Here is a 24,080-nt window from a genome sequence, read left to right as displayed (position 1 = left end):
CATCATGAGAGATTCGCTTTGGTTTGTGAGGAACGACACTTCTCCGTGCCCAAAATCAACTAAGACTTATTTAGAGAACAATCTTGGGGTGTGGTGGGTGGGCTATACTTAGGGAGGACAATAACTCAGCACAGGCAAAAGCATATGACAAAGACAGAACATCACTGGATGTTCGTAACAATGCCAAACCTGCAGAGGAGACTGGGGTTGTATTCTCTGTCTCCAGAGCTAGAACAAAATACGTTCTAGTTCACAGTAAGCTCGGTCTTTTTGAAGAGACATGGTCAGTGGCACCACTTCCCACAGTAAAGGGGGGCAATCTAAGACTCCCTCTGTCCACACACATCCTCACAAAGCAACTGCAGATTAGGACGTGCACATTAGGAGACAGTCTTTTTGGCATTTTCCTAAAGGACCCTTTAGGAACAAGGCTGTCAGTGTGAGAGAGACAGGTATGTGTATATGATGCCTCCTTTTCAGAGGTCCTCGGCATGTGCTTACATTTTTTGAAAAAAGTCACAAAAAGGCGTGTTTTCAATTTCCAAGAGGGATAGGAGAATGCAAAAATTGACACAATGCAGAGCTGCCAGCGTGCCCTGGTACTTTTAAAGCTAGTATTAGGATCTGGGTGGTTCATCCAGATACTTCAAAATTTAATTCCAACAAATGGAAGCGCACTAACCCAATCAACAAGCAGCCGAGCCCCCAGGGGCTCTCCCAGCACAACCCCTGGTCCAGAAAGCCTTTTGGCAAATATTCTACTCCATTAAATCGTAAATGCAGGTCTTTAGGTTACAAATGTCACCTGACAGTGGAGAAACTGCTTTCTTTCTTTCAGAGTCACCTGAGGTTTCCCTGGTTGGAAGCAGGAAACAAAACAGCCCCTGCTGCATCTTGAGGAAGGAGCACAGTGACACGTGGCTACATAAAGGGAATGCCCAGACGGACACACTCACTCAAGTCTCCCTGAGAGGACTTGCTTAAGGGAGAGGCCTCTTCTATTCTGAGTTGGAATCAGCAAGTGCATCAGCCGGAACACCACTTCCCAGAAGGGAGCTTGGCTGGACTACCTCCCAAGAGCTAGGAAGAGGTTCAGAGACCCAGGGGCCCTTCACTCAGCAACTCTCTGCTTTCTCCACCTGGCACTCACCCCCTGAAAAGGGTATGGTCTCAATGCCCACTGATGCCGGAAACAGCAGAGAGGGAGGTCAGAGCAACACCAACACAGGGGCAGGGAGGTCCTCACCTCATGGAGTCTGAGACCTGCGGGGTGGTGAGCACAGCCAGCCTCCTGGTGGTCCTGTGCTGTTTCAGAGACGAGCCCAGGACCAGGGCTCCTTTGGCGTAGGCATCGTTTGTGGTCAGCGTCACAAAGGCCTGATCTTAATACAAAGAAAAAAACACACTCATTACAATATCCCACCTAGAAAAATCTACCTCAGGACCCTTTTCAACCTGTAATTTGGCAAAATCAGCCCCTCTGAGATCAATCTGGTCTATTAATGAAGCAGCAGCCTCTCTGAGGGAGAGGAGCAGAGAACTCAAGTGCCCACTTCAAGATTGGTTCGAGGCCATTCTTTAGCAGGAGTATCTCCAGTGATCTTCAAGAGGCTGACTGAGCTGTAAAAATTAAACCCAGTTTAGCGTCTGAACATGCTAAATTCTCAGAGTAAATAGTAGCTTAACAGCCAGAGAGTGCACCTCAGGCAATTAACAGGTGGTAATGAAGAGATCAAGAAGTGCATCTTCTGGGTCTTCTAAAGGCACGCAGTCTTTCCAGCCAAGCACAAATGCAACTCACAGCCTCAAGCGAGAGTGTCTAAAAGCAGAGGCCATATTCTTCACTCTGGTGCTGGTGCTGACACTTCTGTCAATCCTCCAGCTTTTTATCCTGTTTCCTCCACCTGGAGCAAAGGCCCCCGCCATGACCACCCTCAAGACTGACTGAGTCTCTGTTCAGACATCGCCTCCTCAGAGGCCTTCCCTCCTTCTTGCTTCTATCTAAACAGCAGCTGAGGGCTGCCGAACGGATTTAGGGACCAGCTCACGAGCTCTAACAAACCTGCCTCCTTTTCCTTGGAGAAGCAAGCAGTGCTCCCCACCCTGAACCTGGGGCCCCCAACACTCTTTCTCTCACACACACACACTCAAAAATCAAACTCCAGTAACCACTCAGTCGGCAGACCAAAGGCAAACACGTGGATTATCCTTCCAGAACAAGGTGTGCCCTCCCAAGACCACCAGCCCAGCCTTCGGGATTCCTCCAGTCCTTCCCTGCGATGATTCTGGGGGCACACTCCGTCTCCCAGGGGATTTTAACATTAGCAAGTTGGTGGGCATCCAAATGTACAAGATACTTAGGATGAAGCTCTGGCAGGGGTCACGTGGTCCCTGCTGCCCACGCAGGGAGCTGGGACATTTTGTCACGAAGTCACTCTCTGTCTTGTTTCCTTTCTCCCTTTCCCCATTTTCCAACGTGGAGGCCGGTCAGAGGTAGAGGAAACTCAGTCCAGAAGTGAGAGGAAATTGTAGGTTGTCAAGAGAGCCAGCACATCCCCCAGCCTCCCACCTGAGGGCCATCTTCACACACAGTGTGGAGCTCTCTTCCGGGGCAGGTCCACGGTTAAGTTGTAGAAAGACTGACATTCCTCACCCCGAGAGGGCCGCCCGCTTCCCGGCCAGTCACACTCTAGGAAAACCCCGAACAGTGACACCTGCCACCTGCCATGCCCATCAACCTCGGCCTGTGCTTGCTCCCTCAATCTGTCATAAAATGGCAACATTTCCGTCAGTCGGCCCCAGGAGTATTTAATCCGCGCCATAATGAATGATGCTTTAACTCAGCAGCGGTCCAGATTTCAGGCGATCACGGAGAAAAGTTTATAAGGTAAGTAGGACTCAAGGGTTTCAGGAAGCAAGCCTATGGATGCTCTCCAAGATGAAGTAGGGGACGGGACACATGCTTAGGAACACGAGACCCCGCAAACCTCACAAATGAACAGGAAAGGCAAGGACAGTCGGGAGGGAGGGAGTTCCACCTTCCAGGGACGGCTGAACTCCGGTCACCTCTGCAATCTTCCGCCAGTTCAGCGGCTGCAATGACCTCGCGTGAGTCTCGACCTCACGGGAGGGACCAGCCACCCGGGAGCCTCCCATCCCGGGGGCAGGCTCGCGCGGCGGCCCGGACGCCCCGCAACAAGTGGGCCGAGGCGGCGCCCCCCGCCGCCCGCCCGGCCCGGCTCCGGAGGCCTAAAAATAGGCTCGGCGTGGCGGCCAGCGCCGGGCGGGCGCGAGGAGCGGCGGGCCGCCCCCTCCCGGCTCCTGCCCGCGGGAGCCCCCGGCCCGCCGCCCTTCGCGGGGAGCGGGAGGAAGGGCGAGGACACGGAAGCGCCGGCGGGGCTCCGGCGGCCCGGCTCGGCCCGCGGCCCGGGTGCAGGCGGCCCTGCGGGCGCGGGCGGCGCTGACGCAGGAGGCGACACGCCCGGGGGCGGCCGGCCCGCAACTTCGCGGCGGCCCCCGTGCGGCGGGGGTCCCAGGGCCGCGGGCGCGGAGGCGGCGCGGGCGGCGGGCGCGTACCTGCCATGGTGCTGCCGGGCGCGGCGGCCGCAGCCGCGGGTCGGGCCGGGAGCCGGGCGCCGGGACGCAGCGCGGCAGCGAGGAGGCGCGGCGGGAGGCGGCGTGCGGCCCGCGCGCTCTTATAGCGGCCGTCACGTGGGCGCGCGCGCCGCCGCCGCATCCTCCGCGCCGGGCCGCCGGCCGCGCTGCGGGACCGGTCCCCGCGCCCCCGAACCGGTCCCCGCGCCCCCGCCTGCCCCGCGCCCTGCGCCCCCGGGACCCCGGGAGCTGGCGTTCGGAGGGGCCTTTGGGGCAGAGTGCGGCATCAGGGGGACAAACTCCCAAAGAAGCCGAGGATTAGGGAACCTTAAAAAACAAGAATCCCAGGTCACTCTAGTTATAACAATTCCTCTGAACTGCTTGAATCAAACAAACATAAAAGTTTAATTCCACTCTTTTTACCTGGAATTCCAAATCACCCTCTGGAAGCATATCTTAGTGTTCTCACAACGGGTTTGTGGCCTTAACGGAAAAATAGAATGATTCTTAAGTCTGCTTTTTAGATTCTTGGAGCCCTCTGCATCACGAGGCCCTTTAAGTGTTTCCTTGAATCCTCGCACCAACTCAGGGAAGTAGGTGTTACATCCTCATTTCACACATGAGGAAACTGAGGCTCACCAGAGTTCAATTACTTGTGTGCGGTCATATCGTGTGAGGGGAGAAGGCAGGACCTGAACCTGGCAGTTTGCTCTGCAGAATTGACCTTCCCGTCTGCAAGGCCATGACAGCTCTGAAAAGGTTAGTAAATTATGGTAACTTGGTTGGGTAATGTAGTTGTTTAGGTTAATCTGTTTCACAAATGATGAAAAGGTGAATTTGTCGTTCTTCTGGGAAGTTGAGAAATCACTCTCTTGTGTGATCACACCCTTCTCCGCTCCCCATCCCTTCCACCCAGCCCAGACGCCAGGAAAGCAGCAGGTAGTACAGTTCTTTACTGACAGTAGCTGCTTAGTAATTGCTGAATGGAAGCCAAACAGGAAGTTGACAGCATCATTTCAAAAAATGAAATAGATGCTTGAGAATAAGTGCTTTATTTGCAATGGTGGTATTGCTGTTCTCGGATCAGTTATTTCACTCTTTCCTCCAGTGTAGGCCTGGACCGCCTACTTCAGAACCACTTGGGGCACTTGTTAAAATGCAAACTTTTGGTCCTAAGCCCAGTCCTCTTGACTCAGAATCTTAAGGGTAGAGACCACTGAAGCATGTGGGAAGACCTCCGGGTTACTTGGCATTATGAACTTCCTTTGCAGGAAGTGGAAATATGGGGGCGAAAGTGCAATGGATGGGTTTCCACTTATTCAAACCCTGTATGCTTAGAAGATTGGAGCTCTGTAAGGAATGTAATGCCTGTACTTGAATTACACCCACCTGGGGAGAAGAAAAACAGAGAGTGGTGCGTGCAGGTCTGACTTGCTCCTTTCCATGCTAATAGGTGAACGTAGAAGAGTGGGGGCTCCATCTTTCACCCAGGAACCCTCCTGCCGCCAGTGACCCTAAGTGTGCAGGCTGAGCTTCCACAGGGCTGTGGTGCTGGGCCATAGGGCAAAGCCAGGAGGGAGAGCTGGGAACAACTGGAACAAGCAGGAAGCTTCTCTTAGGAACAAGCTCCTCTGCTCAACCCTCCAGGGTGTGTAAGTCAAAGTGGGCACCACAGCCTGCCTTCCTGTGTTTCATGCACATGTACAGAAACAGAAAGTTTACAGCTTTGACCACTTTGAGTCAAATAGGGACATTTTGGGGTTGCTGCAGTCTACTCCTCCATGTTGTTTTAATGGAGGTTACTGATAGTGACCCCCTGCCCACATCTCCTGAGGCTGCTCTATATCGCTCTTCAGTTGGGGGTGAGAGCAAGGGCCTCTCAAGCTTTAGTATGTGCACACATTGTCTGGGCAGCTTGTTAGAGTACAGATTCTGATTCTCTGGTTTGGAGTGGATCTCTTAGGTGATGCCCAGGCTGTGTACCAACTTTCAACAGCGAGGTGTTCAAACATTCTGGATTGTCAGGCTTTGCAGGTAAAGGATAGACACGTATGTTGTAGTGAGACAATGTTTGAGACTTGAATTTGTTCATTTTTCCCCTGTGAAATTTGAACTATCAGAATTTCTGAGTCCTAAAAGAAAGATTTAAGTTAAAAAAGAACAGCTGGGGCCGGCCCCGTGGCTGAGTGGTTAAGTTTGCGCGCTCTGCTGTGGCGGCCCAGGGTTTCGCTGGTTTGAATCCTGGGCGTGGACATGGCACCGCTCATCAGGCCACATTGAGGCAGCGTCCCACATGCCACAACTAGAAGGGCCCACAACTAAAATATATACAACTATGTACTGGGGGGGATTTGGGGAGAAAAAGCAGAAAGAAAAAAAAGAAAGCTATATTCTACATGAGTATGCATAACTACTAACCATTTAAACCTGTGCTAAACGGGGATATTCAGTGTGGTTGGTCCCAAATTCACTTTTAGTTGGCTTTGGAATGCATTATGTAATTTTTTGGCAGGATACTTACCTTCCTAATTATGTTTTATTTAAGATAATGCTGAAATCAGTTTGCATTCCCTTGAGCACACACACTAATTGATGGTGGGAGCAACTGACCTGGAAATCCATTCCAGAGGGCAACCTGCTGGCCTAGGACACAGACAGTTCCCACGGACAGTCCATGAGATAGATACACCACGTCTGGCTGGACACAGGAACTAACTAGTTAACTAACTACTTAAAATTTTGCCCTCAAACAGATAACACACAAAACCTCTACCTGGAATTGTTGCCACTGATCACAACCCTGTTCATTTCTAGTCAGAATCTTAGTTTTAAGAAATAATACCCTTGGAGGACCAAAGTAGCTCATTTTTCACTCAAGAGCTGGAGTCCTAAACTCCATAAGCTAGAAGGGCCTGGTGACTAGTTACTGGCCTTTTCTTTAAAAATAAACAAACTTTATTGAGATATAATTCACATACTGTGAAATTCAGCCACTTAAAGTATACAGTTAAATAGTTTTTAGTATATTCACAGAGTTGTGCCAATATCAACACAATCTAAGTTTAGCACATTTTCATCCCCCGAAAAGAAACCTGTACCCATTAGCAGTCTCTCCTCGTTCTCTCCCTCTTTCCCTCAGCAGCTACTAATCGACTTTCTGTCTCTATAGATTTGTCCACAGAGCTTTGTCTGTATGTGGTCTTTTGTGACTGGCTTCTTTCACTTAGCATAATATTTTCATGGTTCTCCCATGTTGTGGCATGTATCAGTATTTCATTCCTTTTTATTGCCAAATAGTATTTCGTTATATGGATATCCACATTTTAGTTATCCGTTTCATGGATAAATATGTTGATGGATGTTTTGGTGGTTTCCATTTTTTCAGCTGTTGTGAATACTGCTCCTATGAACATTTGTGTCCAAGTTTTTGCATGGATATGTATTTTTCTTTCTTCTGGATGTATGCCAAGAGTAGAATTGCTAGACCATATGTTTAACATTTCAAGGACTGCCAGACCGTTTTCCAAAGTGTCTGCATCATTTTGCATTCCCACTAGTATGAGGGTTCCAATTTCTTCACTTCTTAGCCAATACTTGCTATTGTGTTTTTTATTATCACCATCCTAATGGGTTTGGCATGGTCTCATTGTGATTTTTATTTGCGTTTCCCTAATAACTAGTGGTGTTGAGCATCTTTTTGTGTGCTTGTTGGCCATTTTAATGTCTTCTTTGGAGAAATGTCTATTCAAACGCTTTACCCATTTTTTAATTGAGTTGGTTTCTTACTACTGAGTTGTAAGAGTTCTTTATATCTTATGCATACAAGTCCATTATCAGATATTTAGGATATGCATATATATATGATTTGTAAATATCTCCTCCCATTCTGCGAGTGAACCTTTCACTTTCTTGATAGTATTTTTTGCAGCACAAAAGTTTTAAATTTTTGCATAGTCCAATTTATTTATTTTTCTATTTTGCTTGTGCTTTTGGTGTCATATCTAAGAAACTATTGCCTAACCATGGTCATAAAAATTTACCTCTATGATTTTTCTAAGGGTTTTATAGCTTTAGCTCTTAAATTTATGTCTGTAATCCATTTTGAGTGAATTTTTGTGTGTGGTGTGAAGTGGAGGTCCAGCTTCTTTCTTTTTCATGTGAATATTGAGTTGTCCCAGCACTGTTTGTTGAAAAGGCCATTGATTCCCCATTGAATTGTCTTGACACCTTTGCTGAAGATCAGTTGACTATAAACGTGACAATTCTATTTCTTGCCTCAATTCTATTCCATTGATCTATATGTCTGTCCTAATGGAAGTTCCATACTGTCATGATCTCTCTGGCTTTGTAGAAAGTTTGGAACTGGGAAGAGTGAGTCCTCCATTTTTGTTCTTTTTTCGAGATTGTTTTGACTATTCTGGGTGCCTTGCATTTCCTTATGAAGTTTAGCATCAGTTTATTAACTTCTACAATAAAGGAAGATGGGATTTTGATAGGGATTGCATTGAATTTGTAGATTAATTTGGAGAGAATTGACAACTTAAAACTTAAGCCTTCTGATCCATGAACATGGGATATCTTTTCGTTTATTTAGGTCTTGTGAAATTTCTTTCAATAATGCTTAGTAGTACATTGCCTTCTAAATCACGTGACAAAACTCAAATAAATTAGATCTGTTAGCTGTGTAAACCCCACAGGCATGGCAGCAGATTTTCGTATCTGTTAGATACTCTAAGTTTACAACCTTAACTAAAATGTGATTATCACTGAGCTTCCTACTTGGGGCAACATTGTTTTGCCCCATCACAGGACAGCCTTTACAAAGCTGCACTTTGACGTTATCATTAGTAATAGCTAACACTTTCCTGATGCTGAGCTTCTTATCCACATTAAATCACTTAACCTTCCCAACCACCTAGTGAGGTAGATAGTCTCTAATCCCCCTTTTGAAGTGAGGCACACAGCTTGCCCAACATTATACAGCTAGTAATTTGTAGAGCTAGGGTTTGAACCAGGTGGCCTACCTCTCCAGTCTCTACACTAATAACTGGTAATGTGTGTAGGTTGTGTACTACTCAGAGCTGCAAATGCGTATGTGTACCGTGAAAAGTAACTCTCCCTTGCCCCCTTTTCTCTCAGCCACCGTGGTCCCCTGCCTAGAGAGGCATTATATTTTTGGCTTTTTTTGTGGCTCTAAGGATGTCACAGAAAACTCACTGATGTGGGTTTTCCTATGTGCTGTTGAAGATACTCCTATGTCACACAATTTCCTCTTCCTGAGGATCCATGGTAAAATTTTAACACTGGTCTTGGTATCAGAAAGAATGTTGCATCTCTTTAATATGTAGTTTTTTCTTTATCTTACAGATGTTTTGAGTCTTATATCAACAAGTTTCCCTCTTTTGTGGTCCACTTAGAAGCTTAGAGCAAAATTTGCAGCCACATTCAGTAGTTATTTAGGTTCTCCACCCTGCATTTATTTGTGTGTTAACCTTTTCCCCCATTATTACCCTTGCCTGACTTATTTATGAGGTTCCTTGAGATCTTTTGGAAGTGAGCAAGGAATGTGGAATTAATTAGTAAATGATTAAATCATCAGAGTTTTCTAGTGGGAGTACAGCACGGAAGATGAAATTTCAGCTCAATTTGGGTGACTCTGGAGGATTTTGTAGTGATTTTTCAGTAAAATGAAGATTCCATAAATTAGAGAGGCAGCCTTACTGATCCAGACATGGGAATAGCCTTCTGTAATTAGTTTAAAAATCTTAAAAAGACAAAGGAATTGCTCGATCTTTCAATCTTACTTTTATTATTTATTCGACCAGTAGCATAATAACAACATGACAGTGGCTAAGAAGGAGGGATAAAGTCGTCCATGGTCTCTGACTCTGAACGCTTCACATACATTTCACTTTTCAAACCTTAGTTATCATATTTGCCATCTTTTAGTTGGTGGGATAAATCATTTAAATTAGCTAGTTATAAGACTAAAAACTAAGAGAACTTCTTTGGCAGTTACATTTTTTAAGATATCAGCTTTATTATGTCATTATTTATATAAAATGAAACTCACTTTTTTAAAGTAGACAGTTTGATGAGCTTTGACAAATACATCCAGTCTGTAACTATCACCTCAATCATCCCCCAAACTCCCTTATGGTCAGTCCCTTGCCCCTGCCCTGCCTCCTGGAAAACAGCTCTGATTTCTATCTGTATGGATTTGCCTTTTCTAGAAGTTCATATAAATGCAATCATATAGTGTGTAGGCTTTTGTGTCTGCCTTCTTTTAGCATGATGCTTTTGAGATTTATTCATGTTGTAATCAATGGTTCATTCCTTTTTATCGCTTAGTAGAATTCTTTTGCATGCTTTTATCAGAATGTGTTTATCCATTCACCAGCAGATGGACATTCGGGTTGCTTCTACTTTGAGGTTTAGTGAATAAAGCTTTCATAAATATTCTAGTACAAGGAGCGAGATTGCCAGGTTGCATAGTATGGTATATAGTCATGTGTTGCTTAGTGATGGGGATACATTCTGAGAAATGGGTCGTTAGGTGACTTTGTTGTTGTCGAACATTGTAGAGTATACTTACACAAACCTAGATGGCACCGCCTACTACACACCTAGGCTATATGGTACTAATCTTATGGGACCACGGTTGTATATGTGGTCCAGAATTGACCAAAACGTCATTATGTGGTGCATGATCATGTTTAACTTTATAAGAATGGCAATTAACTTTCAAAGTTCATTGCCAAATTTGGATGAGATCATGAAGAATGAAAGTTACTGTTTTTATGTAAAATCGATCATGTCCTAAGATGATCTTCTGTCTGTTCATAGCACACTGAGAGAGAAGGGGGCATAGGTGCCCATGTGTTCACTGGAGAATTACTGTCTTTGGCTTGCCAGTGCTTCCTGCTCCTACTCGTCCAACATGCGTACACTCAGGGCCTCATCTGAGGAGGATTAGGAAAGATGACCCTAGGGTTCATTACAATTCAGAGTCTTAGTGATTGACTACAGGGGTTTTGCCTGAAGAGCAAAAAATATGGAGAGAGAGAACATCATTGTCACCAAATCTCTAGGTCACAATACAGTAGTCCCCCCTTATCTGCAGGGGATACATTCCAAGACCCCCCTGGATGCCTAAAACCTCAGATAGTACGGAACCCTAAATATACTATGTTTTTTCATATACATATGATACCTATATAAAGTTTAACTTATAAATTAGGCACAGTAAGAGATTAACAACAATAACTAATAATAAAATAGAAAAATTCTAAGAATATGGTGTAATAAAAGTTATGTGAATGTGGTCTCTGTCTCTCTCAAAGTATCTTATTGTACTGTACTCACCCTTCTTGTGATGATATGAGATGATACAGTGCCTATGTGATGAGATGAAGTGAGGGGAATGACGTAGGCATTCTGATGTAGGTTAGGCTACCATTGACCTTCTGACTGTACGTCAGAAGATGGATCATTGAGCCATGGTGATGTCAATGGTTGGATGTCAGGAACAGATGATGTCGATGGTTAGATGTTAGGAACAGATGATGTTCAAGATGTTACTTGATCACAAGCATTGTGATACTGCAACAGTTAATCTGATAACTGAGATGGCTACTAAGTGACTAATGGATGGATAGTGTGTACACTGTGGATCTGCTGGACAAAGGGATGATTCACGTCCCAGGTAGGGCGGAGTGAAACAGTGGGAGATTTCATCATGTTACTCAGAATGGCGCACAATTTAAAACTTACGAATTGTTTATCTCTGGAATTTTCCATTTAATACTTTAGGTCAATGGTTGACCATGGGTTACTGAAACCAGGGAAAGTGAAACCACAGATAAGGGAGGCCACTGTGTATACTATAGAAAGTATTCTCCTGTGAATTGTATCCTTTGCTCTTCAAAACAACCTGTCAGGTAATCCTGCTGGATACATGATGTTTTCACAAGGCCAATGGGACTCTAGCAACAATTTTATTCTTTTTTTTTTTTTTAAAAATTCAGCTTCCCAACTTAAAAAAGAAAACAACTAAAGACTGTAACAGGTAGCCCCCCTCCCCCAACCCTGAGCCCTCTTGCGTTATGGAACTACACCCAACCCCTCAGGCTCACCACATCTCTGAGCTCCATCCCAGCCCTGAGCCTCCAGGGTGAGGGGGAAGTTGACGGATGTCTACTGAGCACAGTGATTGGACACAAAAAGGAGAAGTGTTTTTTTTTCTTTTTCACCGGATGAAAGTGACTTTCTTTAGTTTGTGCAGAATTATGGCCTCTGTGTTACAGAGGATATAACTGAGACTTGGAGAAGTTAGAAAATTGCTCAAGGCGTTTTTACAGGAGAATGGTGTGCCTGGGTCTTCAACTGTGCTGCCTCACTGGAATTTGCATGGGAAGCGGAGCGTTCTCCAGAATTTAGGACCTCATAGACATTCTTTGCCAATGTAGGCTGTCAGTATGTCAATAAGCTCCCACCGTCTGCTTCACCTTTTGATATAGAGGAAATGGAGGAATGAAAGAAGCACTGGATTTTAGGAGAAGGATCTCTAAGGAGAAAAAATGGGGCAGAAAGTAGAAGATAGATGAATGTTAGAAGGAGCCTGAGAGAGGCTTCTAGCTCATGGGCAGGCAGAGATGGAGTGACAGTGGGGGTGAAAAAGAGCAAAGAAGGCTTCAGAAAGGTCCTCCAGAAAGTCCTGAAAAAGCTTGTGTCAAAAGACGTATGTGGCTCCACTGCCAGTGATCCCCAAGCAGCTCCTAGAATAGATCCTACTGCTCACTCCTGGTTCCAGGCAGGGCTCGTCGGAACAAAGGCTGAAAGAGTTCTTCGAATGTGCTCAACACCTGAAAAATCGCCACCCATCTGAGATTCCTTTTTTCAGAGGACAAATTATTTCACCTATAATTAGAGAGAAAAGTACGTTCTGGTTGAAGGAGAAGAGACATTCATTGTAAGAGCTACGTTTATCAGGCACAGTAAAGCACAGGTACTCCGTATATGATCTCATTTCATCTTTCCCACAGCCCTGTGCAGGAGATATTACTAGCTCCATGTGGTACACAAAAATGACAACACTAAGAGGTGGAGAAACTGTGTGCCTTCGATGTGTGAATATGCCTTTTATGAGCCAGTACACAGAGTCTTTGTCCAGAGGTATTTTTGTCATATATGAATACATATAGTTTTGCTTGAAATGTTAACTGAAGATTTTTGAAAACAAACTTCTTAATAAAGCAGCATGTCTCTGGAAGCTGCGTTGATGGAGGCATTGCTATTTTGTGCCTAGAGCCATTATAGGAACATGTCATCCTTGAAACGGTGAATACCTAGTGCTGTGGTGGGCCATTATAAATGGAAGAACGGTTTATGTAGAAATAGAAATATACTCAGTCCTGGTACTTAAACTTTTCAAGGTTTTTCCCAAATATGTATTTTAAGCATTTTTTTAAAGTAATGTGAGAACAAGTGACTTATTATTCCACACAGATCAATCTGGCTGTTGAGCTTTAAAACAGTTCCTCAACTTCTGTTCTGTGTTACACGGCTCTTAAATATATGCTTCTGTTTGCTTTCACTTTTGCTTCTGATGAACTTTCAAGTTCTTTATTTTTGGATTTTTTTTTTTTTGTGATAACCAGATCAATGTTTGATTTCCAAAGTCTTTCAGGTTTTGTTACATTGGATGATTGAGGTAATTTTCTATTTGGATTTAAAGAGCTTAAAAAATTTGCTAAAGTATCCACCACTTTAACCTTCGTTGGCAAGTATTTAAGAATCACCGTCTGCTAACATCTGTATTCTGGAAACAGATTGCAATCAATAGTTTAAGGGCTTTTGGATAGCCTGAATCCGTGCAGTGTGGACTGACCTTGAGCAGAAGATTTTTCTCTGCCAGTTTGCATTAGGAAACCCCCTCCTGCCACCCAGGATCTTCCTTGAATACTACAGAGCTGAAAGCTGTCACCAGAATTTGATACCACACCGTTCTATTGCCAGATAGGGTGCTGCAGCCAAACAATGTGGTCACAGCACATCATTAGGATGCACCCGGCTCCTGGCCTGGCCAAAAGCATAGGAGTGGTGATGGTATCTAACCTCGAGAGGCCTATCAAAAAATCAGCATGTGAACTCTTTGGCAAGTTCTGTTGGTGTCAGCTAAGGGCAGCCCTTTCTGGAGGCAAGTAGGTTCTCCCAAAGGGAGATGAGGCAGAGCTGCCCAGCCACCTGCTCTTCTGTGTTAGGCTAGAATAGAACTCATCAAGACCGTGTGAGCACCGAATGTGAAATGCACAAGGGGATGTCTGTAAGAGAGGTACTAAGCACCCCAGGGACGAGCAGAAGAATGGCTCTTATCAAAGATAGTGGTTCCAGCAATTTGTGCGACAGACCTCCTGGACAAATCGATTCTGAAAGAGATAGCATTTATCTAGAAAAGGTGTTTGGATACCTTTTAAGGTCAGGAGAAGAATGCCTCAAAGCGCCAGAGGCTCTGCAGCTAGCACTTCCCGAGGAATATGCTCAGCTGGTCAGGACAGCTGGGTGTTTCTGACACCCCCGGGACACAGACAGCAGGCTATGTTCCCTGCCTGCAGAATCTTCTGGATTGGAGGCTTAAACATTAAGGCCTTAAATGGCAGATAAATAATCAAGACTGATGGCTGACATTTAAGGTGAAGTTTATAAGCAAAAAAAAAAAAAACAGGAAGGCAAAGGTTCATACAGAAACTCACACTCTGTATGATTTGATTTTTCTCTTTTGGAGATTAGTCTAGGATTTCCTTTATACTTTTATAGGTTTCAAGAAGATTGAAAATTGGGCCCAAACTTTCAGGGTTAGAGTAAATAGACCATTGTGTTATTGTCTCAGTTAAAAAAAAAAATGAAAAGAGTTAACTATTTGGGGCAGTATTTCAGTACTGTTATGGGATTTTTTTAACTGCAAGAAAGGGATAGAATAGGCTACTTTTCATGTATTTTTAATATTTTATTTAATTTTTGAATAGGTAATTTTTCTTCTTCTTCTCCTCCCCAAAGCCCCCCAGTACATAGTTGTTTATTCTGGTTGTAGGTCCTCCTGGTTGTGCTATGTGGGACGCCGCCTCAGCATGGCTTGATGAGCAGTGCTAGGTCTGTGCCCAGGATCTGAACCAGCGAAACCCTGGGCCACTGAAGCGTAGCCCACGAACTTGACCACTCGGCCACAGGGCTGACCCCAGTAATTTGTTTTTTTTTTTTCAGGAAGATCGGCCCTGAGCTAACATCTGCTGCCAATCCTCCTTTTTTTGCTGAGGAAGACTGGTCCTGAGCTAACATCCATGCCCATCTTTGTCTACTTTATATGTGGGATGCCTGCCACAGCATGGCTTGATGAGCGGTGCCATGTCCACACCTGGGATCTGACCCGGTGGCCCCCTGGCCACCAGAGCGGAATGTGTGAACTTAACCACTGTGTCACCAGGGCTGCCCCAAATCAGTATTTTTTTGTTTTTTGGGTTTTTTTAGAGGAAGATTAGCCTTAAGCTAACATCTGCTGCCAACCCTCCTCTTTTTTGCTGAAGAAGACTGGCCCTGAGCTAATATCCGTGCCCATCTCCTTCTATTTTATATGTGGGATGCCTGCCCCAGCATGGCTTGATGAGCAGCGCCATGTCCACACCTGGGATCCGACCCAGTGGCCCGCTGGCCACCAGAGCAGAACGTGTGAGCTTAACCACTGCACCACCAGGCTGGCCCCCAGGTAATTTTTTTAATGGTCCAAAATAAGTATAAAAAGGTCTGTGGTGAAAGTCTTCCTCCAACCCTCAGTCCTCCTCCCCACAAGTAACCCTTTCATGCACATAGAAGAAAAATGAATGTGTACGTAATCCCTCCCCCCATTTTTTATGCAAATAGAAACATCCTATACATCTTGTTATATGGTACTATGCTTTTTTAAAATTAATAAATTTTATCTTTAGAGCAGTTTTAGGTTCATAGCACAATTGAACAGAGAGTACAAAGAGTTCCAGTATAGCCTCTGTCCCCACATGTGCATGACCTCCCCCACTGTCAACATCCCACACCACAGTGGGACATGTGTTACTATCGATGAACCTACCTTGGCACATCATGATCACCCAAAGTCCGTAGTTTACCTTAGGGTGCACTCTTGGTGTTGTACGTCCTGTGGGTTTGGACACAGTATGATGACACGTACCCACCATCGTGGTATTGTACAGAAGAGTTTCACTGCCCTGAAATTCCTCTGTGCTCTGCCTGTTCCTCCCTTTCTTCCCCCCACCCTGGCAACCACTAATCTTTTTGCTGTCTCCATAGTTTTGCCTTTTCTGGAATGTCATGTAGTTGGAATCATACAGTGTGTATCTTTTTCGGGTTGGCTTCTTTCACTTAGTAAGATGTGTTTAAGTTTCCTCCACATCTTTTCATGGCTTGATGGATCGTTTCATTTTAGTGCTTAATAATATTCCACTGTCTGGATGTGCCACGGATTATTTATCCATTCAGCTACTGAAGGGCATCTTGGTTGCTTCCAAGTTTTGGCAATTATGGATAAGGCTGCTGTAAACATCCCCATGTGCCGCTTTTTGTGTGGATGTAAGTTTCCATTTCCTTGGGGTAAATGCCAAGGAGTGCAACCATTGAATGTATGGTGAGAATATGTTTAGTTTTGTAAGAAACTGCCAAACTGTCTCCCAAAGTGGATGTACCATTTTGCATTCCCACCAGCAATGAATGAGAGTTCCTGTTGCTCCACGTGCCTACCAGCCTTTGATGTTGTCAGAGTTCTCGATTTAGGCCATTCTAATAAGTGTGTTGTGGTATCTCATTGTTGTTTTCACTTGTATTTCCCTGGTGACATATGCTCTTGTAGGGCCTGGGCCTTGCTTGCTCAACAAGAGCCCAAAAGCCCATTGAAACTATGTGTCCTTCTGGCCCCCTTCTGGGCAGGATGCCAACCTTCTGGGCAGAATGCCCAGGTGCTGAGATTTGTAATGATCCAGGGCCTGGCAGCCTGGATCTTAACTTATCTCACTCAGAGAACATCACGAAGGAACACAGAGCCCCTCCAGGTGAGCTACTGTTCCTGGGGACACTGCTCATACCAAGGACAGTCCCTCTTGGCAAGCGTATAGCCTTTGTGCCCCCTGCCTGTATAAGCAGCCTCCTCCCCATGCACGATTGTGGGTGCACACTTCTGTCCAGCTGACCGCCACTGAACATTCTATGTAAGTAACTCCCAATTAACCTATATGTCTTGTTCGCTGTCTCTGGGTCTTTTCTTTGGTCTCTCCACAACCTATCCTGCACTGCTTACCCAGCTGGGCGTGTAACCAGACAGATGTGGAGCATCTTTCCATATGTTTATTTGCCATCAGTATATCTCCTTTGGTGAGGTATCTGTAAAGGCCTTTGGCCTGCCTATTATTTGGTTGGTTTGTTTTCTTACTTTTTAGTTTCAAGCGTTCTTTGTATATTTTGGGTAACAGTCCATTATCAAATATATCTTTTACAAATATTTTCTTTCAGTATGTGCTTATCTTTTCATTCACTTGACAGTGTTGGTCACAGAGCAGAAAATTTTAGTTTTAATGAAGTCCAGCTTATCTATTCTTTCTTTCATGGATTGTCCTTTTGGTGTTGTATCTCAAAAGTCATTGCCAAACTCAAGGTCATCCAGATTTTCTCCTATGTTATCTTCTAGGAGTTTTCTAGTTGCGTGTTTTACATTTAGGTCTGTGATCCTGTTTGAATTAAGTTTTGTGAAAGGTGTAGGGTCTGTGTCTATCATCATTTTTTTGCATGCGGATGTCCAATCATTCTGGCACCATTGGTTGAAAAGACTATTTTTTCTCTGTTGTATTGCCTTTGCCCCTTTGTCAAAGATCATTGACTATATTTACGGGGGTCTGTTTCTGTGCTCTCTATTCTATTGCATTGATCCATTGGTTTCTTCTTTTGCCAATACCACACTCTCTTGATTATTGTAGATTTGTAGAAAGTCTTAAAGTCAGGTAGTGTCAGTCCGCCAACTTTATTCTTTAATCCTGAGTTTGCTGTCTAGGTCTTTTGCCTCTCTCTGTAAACTTTATAACCAGTTTGCCAGTATCCATAAAGTAACTTGCTACGATTTTGCTTGGGATTGTGTTGAATCTGTAGATCAAGTTGGGAAGAACTGACATCTTGACAATATTGCATCTTCCTACCCATGAACATGGAATATCTCTCCATTTATTTACTTCCTTGATATCTTTCATCAGAATTTCGTGGTTCTCCTCATATAGATCTTGTACATATTTTGTTAGATTTATACCTAGGTATTTCACTTTTGGGGTGCTAATGTAAAAGGTAATGTGTTTTAAATGTCAAATTCCACCTGTTCATTGATGGTATATAGGAAAGTGATCAACTTTTGTACATTAACCTTGTATCCTACAACCTTGTTATGATTGCTTATTAATTCCAGGAGTGTTTTTCTTTTTTTTTTGTCAATAATTTTGAATTTTCTACATAGACGCTCATGTCATATGCAAAAAAAGACAGTTTTATTTCTTCCTTCCCAATCTCTATACCTCTTATTTCCTTTTATTGTCTTATTACATTGGCTAGGACTTCCAGTATGATGTTGAAAAACAGTGGTAATAGGGGACATCCTTGTCCTATTCCTGATCTTAGTGGGAAAACTTCAAGTTTCTCACCACTAAATATGATGTTAGGTGTTGGGTTTTTGTAGCTGTTCATTATCAAGTTGAGGAAGTTCTCCTCTATTCCTAGTTTGCTGAGTATACCTTAACAACATACCTTGGAGAACTTTCTATTATGAACATTAAGAGCTGTCTTGTTGTTATTACTTACAGCTGCATAGTACTCCATTGTGTGGATATACTGAAGTTTATTTAACCTCATCCCTGTTGATGGGTATTTAGGTTATTTCTACATTTTTTTTTGTTAGCACAGACAGTGCTGCAGTGACTAACCATATGTGTGGATGATTTTGCTTGTGTGAAAATTCCTAAAAGTTGAAATAGTGAGTAAAAGCAAATATGTGCATTTGTTACTTTGATTATTAAATTACTATCTATAGGATTTGTACCAATTTTTACTCATATCAGTAATGTATGAGATATTTGAAAAGTTGTATCCCAGTGTAGTTTTGATTTGCATTTCTCTTACTATAAGTGAGGTTGAGTATATATTCTCTTTTTATATTTAAGAATCATTTGTACTTCTTTTTCTTTCCATATCCTTTGCCCATTTCTCTATTGCACTATTAATCTTTTTCTTAGTGAGGTGCAGTAGCTCTTTACATATTATGGAAATTATCCATTTGTCTGATATGAATTACAATTGTGTGTATGTGTGTAGACTATTTCAACACAGAGTAGATTCTCTGCCCCATAGGTGCTCAAACATGTGACCATTTGGTAGGAGTGTTATAGCAGGCATTCTTGGATCTGATCTCTGGACCATATGATTTTCAAAGTACATTTCCATTCTCAGATTTTTATGATTCATTGATGAAACATTGCCTTATTTAGACTGGAAAGCCTAGGTCTGATTAACTCTGCACTCTACGTAAAGCAGCTGGCTTTAACGTAGTCTACTCAGCATCTCCTTGGAAGACAGAGCCTGAACACTTGGCAGTTGCACATTTGTCGAGTCTCCAGTGACCTCCACCTTTACACCCTTTTCCCTGGGAAGAGGGAAGCAGTTGTGGCCTGTCACCTTTGAGTATTTTGGGCAGCAGCCTGGCATCCTGGGAATTTGTCCAGCATGGTTTTCAGAGTTATTCAGACGCTTTTAGAAGAAAGCAAAGTCATTAAAGGAAACCAAGAACGTTAAAGATTTATGCCTGTAAGAAACACAGCCAGTTTCTGCTCAACACTTAATGTAAGATGAGCTGAAAACTGCAAAGAAACATGTTTAAAGATAATTAATAAATTTGTATAATATTTTTGTCAAATCGCTCACATCACACATTTGACAGGCAGCTTGAAAACCTTTTGCACACTAGAAAGATGAAAGCATTTGATATTTATTTCCTGGAGGTGGAGGGACAAGAAGAGTCCTGGGTTTTTGAAGTCCCCAGAAGATGATTCTGCATATATTGCACATACTTGCTAACTGCTTGAAATCAGCAAGGCCTCGTTTGGGACTTTGGACATGTCAAAAAACAGTATGGGGCTGATTGAAGTGAATGGCAATGAGAGGTCAGCCATTGCTGAGGATTTTTGCTCAACTGTTATTTTTGTTACTTTCCAAGTTTAAGAGCAAGACCTCACTAACTTAAAGTACTTAAAGGCAGAAATGTTCTAGAAGGTTTGAAATTAGTTTAGGTCCTATCAGTTTAGTACTTCAATTTTCTTTTTTTTTGGAAAAGTTTTCCTTCTCTCGGCTCTTTCCTAATTACCTTTCTGATCCCTATAACTCTGTCCCTCATTTTTCCCCCTTCAAATTCTATTCTTTCCTATCTCCAGCGGTCTAGTTAAAAGAATATATTCTTTACTTTCTTTTTGTCTTCTTTTCTTAGGGGCACATCACCTGTGTTTATGGACCACTTGACATTATTCAAGAAGGATAAGTTCTGGATCTAAAAAAGATGACAAATGCAGCAAAGTGCACAATTGTGACCAAAACTCTCAACTGAGTGTTAGGAGAGACCAAGAATGAAGTCGGTTACTCTGGGCATTTTTGTGGCTGATCTGGACCCTGATGAGGTTATTGATAGAAGCTGATGCTCTGAGAAAGTGTGGACAAGTTGGGCCCTGCAGGATTCATGCAAGTCAAATAATTGTTGGACCCACTATATTTGATCAGCCATGGAGAACACCCCAAGACATCCCACCTGTTAGGCATCAGGCAGAAACAGTCAATCTTCTCTGTCAGTTAAAAAATGAGAGGAGTGAGTGGGAGGAAGGAAAGAGGAGGAGGAGGAGGAGAAAGAGGATAGAAAGAGAGAGAGAGAGTAGAGAGAAGATTAAAAAGAAGCAGCATTTCTTTTCTCACCAAAGTTACAAGACCTCCAGGTTGAATTCACAGTAATGAGGGGGAGGAGAAAGTTCAAATGGATATATCCCATGCATGGCATTAAAAATGGAGCTTGAGCATATGCAAACAGCATGTCGACTGCAGCTCTGAGGTGATGGCAAAGGATGGGCTCTGGGGTGAGAAATAAGCTTGTGCTGAGAAACCATCTGGGAAAACTCTTAGACTAATTTGAATTGAACCAAGCTGAGACCTTAAGCATTTCTTTCCGATGAGATCCAAGCTGAACAATGACACGAGCTGATGTGCAGTTGTGGAGATGCCCATGTGTCCTCGTCTGACAGCTGTCGTGGGAAGTCCACACCGCTCCCGAAAGCTAGATAATTAACTGCCGTTGGCTTTGAAGTCCACAGAAAGCCGCTTCCTACTGTGGTACGTTTACAGCTTCTACAACTGCCGCGTCAAATGTTCAGTGTCTCAGCCGCGTCAGCCCACTAACTCCTTTAGATGTTCAGGTTTCTCAAAGCTATTCAAATCCCTGAAGCTGCCATGTGAGCTCTTTCAAGCCAGGTGTTTAAAAAAAATATGACATATTTTTTATCATTAGATTATTAAATAAGTTTGCCAAAAACATGACTATAAGTCATGGATGTTTGTAGGTGTTTTTTTTTTTGATTGAGGGAGAGATGTTTTTAAAGGGATCAGATTTGGGAGGAGCAGGTACAGAATTGTTAAATTTACAGAATTGTCCAGATAGTAGCATCACACTAAGAAACATGAATAAGAATATATTAGTTTATTTTTTTAAAAGCTTAATAAGGGACCAATTTCAATTCTCTCTACCTTAGAAGTTTCAAAATAGGCCTTGGGAAAAAATATATTTATAAAAATTTGCAGACTTAAGGTTCAGAACAAACATGAGTTTGAACTAGTGTATGTAGGTGTTGAAGGTTACAGGGAATAAAGCACAACTGAATGACAATTGGATTTATTTGTGTTCCATGTATCTCTCTCTGTGGCAGTGTGACAGCTGGATCTTTGTAAAGGACTTTGGTTTCTGGATCTTAATCATTCAAGCCATAGTGAGTATAATTTTACTTGGAGATGCTGTAAAGGGAAAATAATTAACATGATGTTTCTAAAGATAATCTTTCACAGCATAACTTTGAAATAGATGACTGAGCTCTTGGTGAAATTGCGTTGGTTAATTCTATATGCATTACATCGTCGTAAGAAAAACGCCAGTATTTTCACGCTGAGATGATTTGGTATGGTTCGCAGAGGGTAATTGCCACTTTGGGTTTACCTTTGTAGTAAAAATTAAATGCAGACTGCGTTGAGACACATTCAGGACTTAACCTGTCCTACAAAGTCTTTATACTTTGGTGAAGCTTCACAGTTATTCTTCTTTTAAATTTAGGTGGTTTTGCCTTAGGGAGTTGATGGAAAGGCATTGTGAATGTTTTTGTGGATAAAGTTAAAATCGTTTCATTAAATGTTAATGGACTTAATAGTCCAGTTAAAAAGAGCCAATCTATTAGCCTCACTCACTTAGTGCTGACGTGGCTTATGTCAGGAATTGCATTTGGGCCCATAGAGCTGAACGTGATTTATGAGCATAGGTTAGGAATGGATTTTGTTCTTTTGCTATAAGGAAATAACCATTCTGTTTATAAATGACTCTGATTTGTAACAAAGCAGCTATTTCAGATGCAACTAATTGGTTTATTTTGGCCCAAAGAAAGATTCAGACATCTATTAAACATTAGGAACCCAGCATGGCTCACTGGAGTCAACAGCGGCATAGAGCGTGAGTTAGGTGCAATTCCATAATCGTCCCTAACTTTCTTTAGCACCTTCACTATAAAATGAGCCAACAATGCTATGGGGAAGAATTGCTGATTTTAAAGTATTTTGAAAATGTGCAAGAGATTTTTACTAATTGCTTTTTTGTTTTTGGAAAGGGAACAGTTACACCATAGTGTAACTGTTGTGCCATTTCCTCCAAATTAGATGAGAACAAGTATTTTTTGCAGTTTTGAGCAACTGAAGGTACGTTATGTAGAGAGAGCCGGGAATATAAGCCCAGCTTAGCCCGGAATTCCATGTGACTGCCCTTATTCTTGTCTTCAGGAGTCACCCAATCCTGGGGCTTTAGATACATCTTTGTCAGCTCTTTTGAAATCAAACAACACTCATTTTTAATATAATCTTTAAACATTTGGAAACAGAAATGCTTCCAGCCTTCACAACACATGAACCATGTCTAGTTATGAACCATATGGACTGTGTGTAGGCTGAGAACGTTATAATGCCTGGGGGTCTCCACCTCCTCCTTCTACTTTATAAAGCGGTGAGGAATTCAACAATGTGGTTACAAGATGGTATGAACTGAAAACTTAAAGAATTTTCCTTCATTCATTTAACAAGTATTTTTGAGCACCGACTATTTTCTTTTCCACCAAAAGAAATTTAAAATCTGCACAAAGTTTATAAGCATCTTCAGTTGCAATGATTCTTGAATTAGAGATATGGATTCGTCCAAAAAACTCAGAATAAACAGTATATGCAAAATGATGATAGAGGAGGCCTGGGCAGACAGAGAGAGCGAGCCAGACTGACCAACGTGACCTTGAGGAAACAAGTGAATTCTCTCGGCCTTAGTGTCCTCCGCAAGGGAGGGATGGGTTGGTAACGGGAGAGGCTCCTTCTCGCCCTACAATTCTCTGGATCATGACAGAAAACACTGTTGATAATAATCCGAGTACAACGGGAAGGACCGACATTCTGGGTCTTCCCAGTGACATGAAGCTTTCTAAAATTCTCTCTTGTTTTCACCTGCTTCCAGTGTATGTTACCGTACAACGTTCAAGTGCTTTGCAAGCTGCTAGGCACAGGGTGAACGCCAGGCATATTACTGAAAGCTCACATCTCTTTAGAATATAAAATACAATACATGGATAGTGGCTAATCTCAGGTTTCCACTTTCAGTTTCTTTTATAGACACTTGGGGGAAATCAGGAAGCTGATAAAAGGAACATAAGACATAATTAAAAACTAGCCGAGGCAAGCCTGCATCGACATTCTTCTACCTTTTGAATTTTATACAGTTACATTACCTTTAGGAAATCGTGATGAAGTTATTGCCTTCACAACCTGAGAATGTTTGGCCCTTTCAAGAGTTTTGGCATGTTAGCTCAATAATTTTATCAGTATCCAGAACCGTAACGCCAGTCAGCTGTGGGGACACAATGGAAGAAAGGGGTGGAAATAACTAACATTTATTTGCTACTATTGCCGGGTACTTTGCTGAGCTTTTTGCATGTGTTCACTCATTTAATCCTCAGGTAGGTACTACTGTTATTCCTGTTTCATGGGTCCAGCCACAGAGAGGGTAAATGACTTGCCCAACATCACTTGCTAATTATAAATGGCCGAGCTGGCATTCGAACCTGTGGAGTCTGTTTCTAAGGCCCATGCTT

General features: G+C 43.1%; 1 protein-coding gene and 1 long non-coding RNA gene across 4 annotated transcripts in view; one reads left to right on the top strand and one right to left on the bottom strand.

The window, feature by feature from the left end:
* The window catches only part of GYG1 (glycogenin 1), a 32,214-nt gene extending 28,457 nt beyond the window's left edge, over positions 1 to 3,757 (bottom strand). Inside the window, exons 1-2 of one of the 2 annotated variants that reach the window (XM_070576285.1) lie at positions 3,577 to 3,757; positions 1,247 to 1,382 (exon numbers count right to left, since the gene is read on the bottom strand). In XM_070576285.1, coding sequence (XP_070432386.1) covers positions 1,247 to 1,382; positions 3,577 to 3,736 — 296 coding nt within the window. In that variant the 5' untranslated portion in view covers positions 3,737 to 3,757. The remainder of the gene's footprint in view (positions 1 to 1,246; positions 1,383 to 3,576) is intronic. The other variant, XM_070576284.1, reaches the window with a different exon arrangement.
* Positions 3,730 to 21,580, top strand: LOC103558756 (uncharacterized). 2 transcript variants are annotated; one of them, XR_011527202.1, is made up of 4 exons: positions 3,761 to 4,353; positions 5,048 to 5,242; positions 15,241 to 15,352; positions 20,144 to 21,244. It is a non-coding gene; the product is annotated as an uncharacterized lncRNA (long non-coding RNA). The 2 variants fall into 2 exon arrangements; XR_546824.2 differs by lacking the exon at positions 5,048 to 5,242 and having other exon boundaries at positions 3,730 to 4,353; positions 20,144 to 21,580.
* The last annotated feature ends 2,500 nt before the right edge of the window (positions 21,581 to 24,080 follow it).

This window comes from Equus przewalskii, chromosome 15 (assembly GCF_037783145.1).
Source record: "Equus przewalskii isolate Varuska chromosome 15, EquPr2, whole genome shotgun sequence".
In the NCBI taxonomy this organism is placed as follows: Eukaryota; Metazoa; Chordata; class Mammalia; order Perissodactyla; family Equidae; genus Equus; species Equus przewalskii.
This window is presented reverse-complemented; position numbering and strand designations above follow the sequence as displayed.